We start from the raw sequence: 1,171 nt of genomic DNA on the forward strand, positions 1-1,171 counted from the left end.
TCAGCTTCCCACTATTCCCTGTGTAAGTCATTCCTTTTAACAATTTTTAATATAAAAGGGTAGCCGAAAAAGGGGGGTACTAGACTTAGGTACTGGAATTTATTAAAGCGAAAATCAAAATGGTTTTAAATGACGGATCCTCCGAAAACTTTATATTGTTCAACGATAAACTCAAAGTTGGTTATTAGATAACAGAAGTCTAGTGGAGAAACCAAGTAGTGTGTTGAACTCAAGTCGGATGGGTGAAAGGAATTTGTCCCACGTACGAGAAATGAATGCATAATAAACAATATAACACAAAATACTACACCTCAATGGTAAAATACTATAGATCCCTTGTCCGCATAAAGTCACCTCCGCTCACGGTCTTTTCAACCCTGCCAAAACTCCGTTTCTGATGTTTCACCATCCGTTCGCTGTTCAGTGTACTCCGAGCTCTCAGTCTATCGTTTTCATGCAAATCGTCGATCTGTCGATGGCCAATTGGCTTCTCAAAGTCGTACAGTGGTTCGAGCGTTACGTATTTTTGCTGCAATATGTACCGCCTTATCCACCATCTATGTACTCTTAGTCGATGAATCCATTTATTGACGGCTTATTGGGGAACGAAAAAAAGGGGAATAACGCACGGTAATGCTTTAGTAAGCTGGTAATGCATATGTGTGCGTGTAGGGACAGCGAATACAAAATTTAGTTCTTCGAGTGTACGTTGCTTGGTTTCAGGCACCCAAAGGAATATCATACATAGAGAGATGACATTAAGTCCGGCATAAAAACCAAAAGTTCCCTGTGAGACATCATTAGTTAAGTCAAGAAAGGTATTTGAAGGTAAAATGAGAAAATAGCCTACGGCAACAGTAAAAACGTCAAGCATTCTGGGCAAAGTGATGCCTAAGACAGCAGCCCAAAAAAGGTTCGTAGCAACCGCCCAGCCCATCCCAACTTCACGATGTGACAGTGGAAATACCTCAGCGGAATATGTGAATGGAACTGGCCCTGCGCCAGGGCTGTAAAAAGCAGCATAAACATATATGAACAGCGCCATAAGGCCTAGGTGCGCTCGACTGGTCTCCTGTATTAACGAACAAAGTGCCACGGCAAGTATACTCCTAGTATATAGGAAAGGTAAACAGCATAGTTTCGTCTCTGTATGTATCATAGTCCAAATAGC

At 41.7% G+C, this 1,171-nt stretch overlaps 1 protein-coding gene across 1 annotated transcript in view; it reads right to left on the reverse strand.

The window, feature by feature from the left end:
* Positions 1-595: 595 nt before the first annotated feature.
* Positions 596-1,171, reverse strand: part of SS1G_01759 (hypothetical protein) — a gene marked incomplete at both ends in the record, with an annotated part of 2,332 nt that continues 1,756 nt past the window's right edge. Inside the window, 2 exons of the mRNA XM_001597515.1 lie at positions 596-787; positions 851-1,007. Of these exons, the coding sequence (XP_001597565.1) occupies positions 596-787; positions 851-1,007 (349 nt within the window). The remainder of the gene's footprint in view (positions 788-850; positions 1,008-1,171) is intronic.

The sequence above is a fragment of the Sclerotinia sclerotiorum genome, genomic scaffold, assembly GCF_000146945.2.
Source record: "Sclerotinia sclerotiorum 1980 UF-70 scaffold_2 genomic scaffold, whole genome shotgun sequence".
Lineage (NCBI taxonomy): Eukaryota > Fungi > Ascomycota > Leotiomycetes > Helotiales > Sclerotiniaceae > Sclerotinia > Sclerotinia sclerotiorum.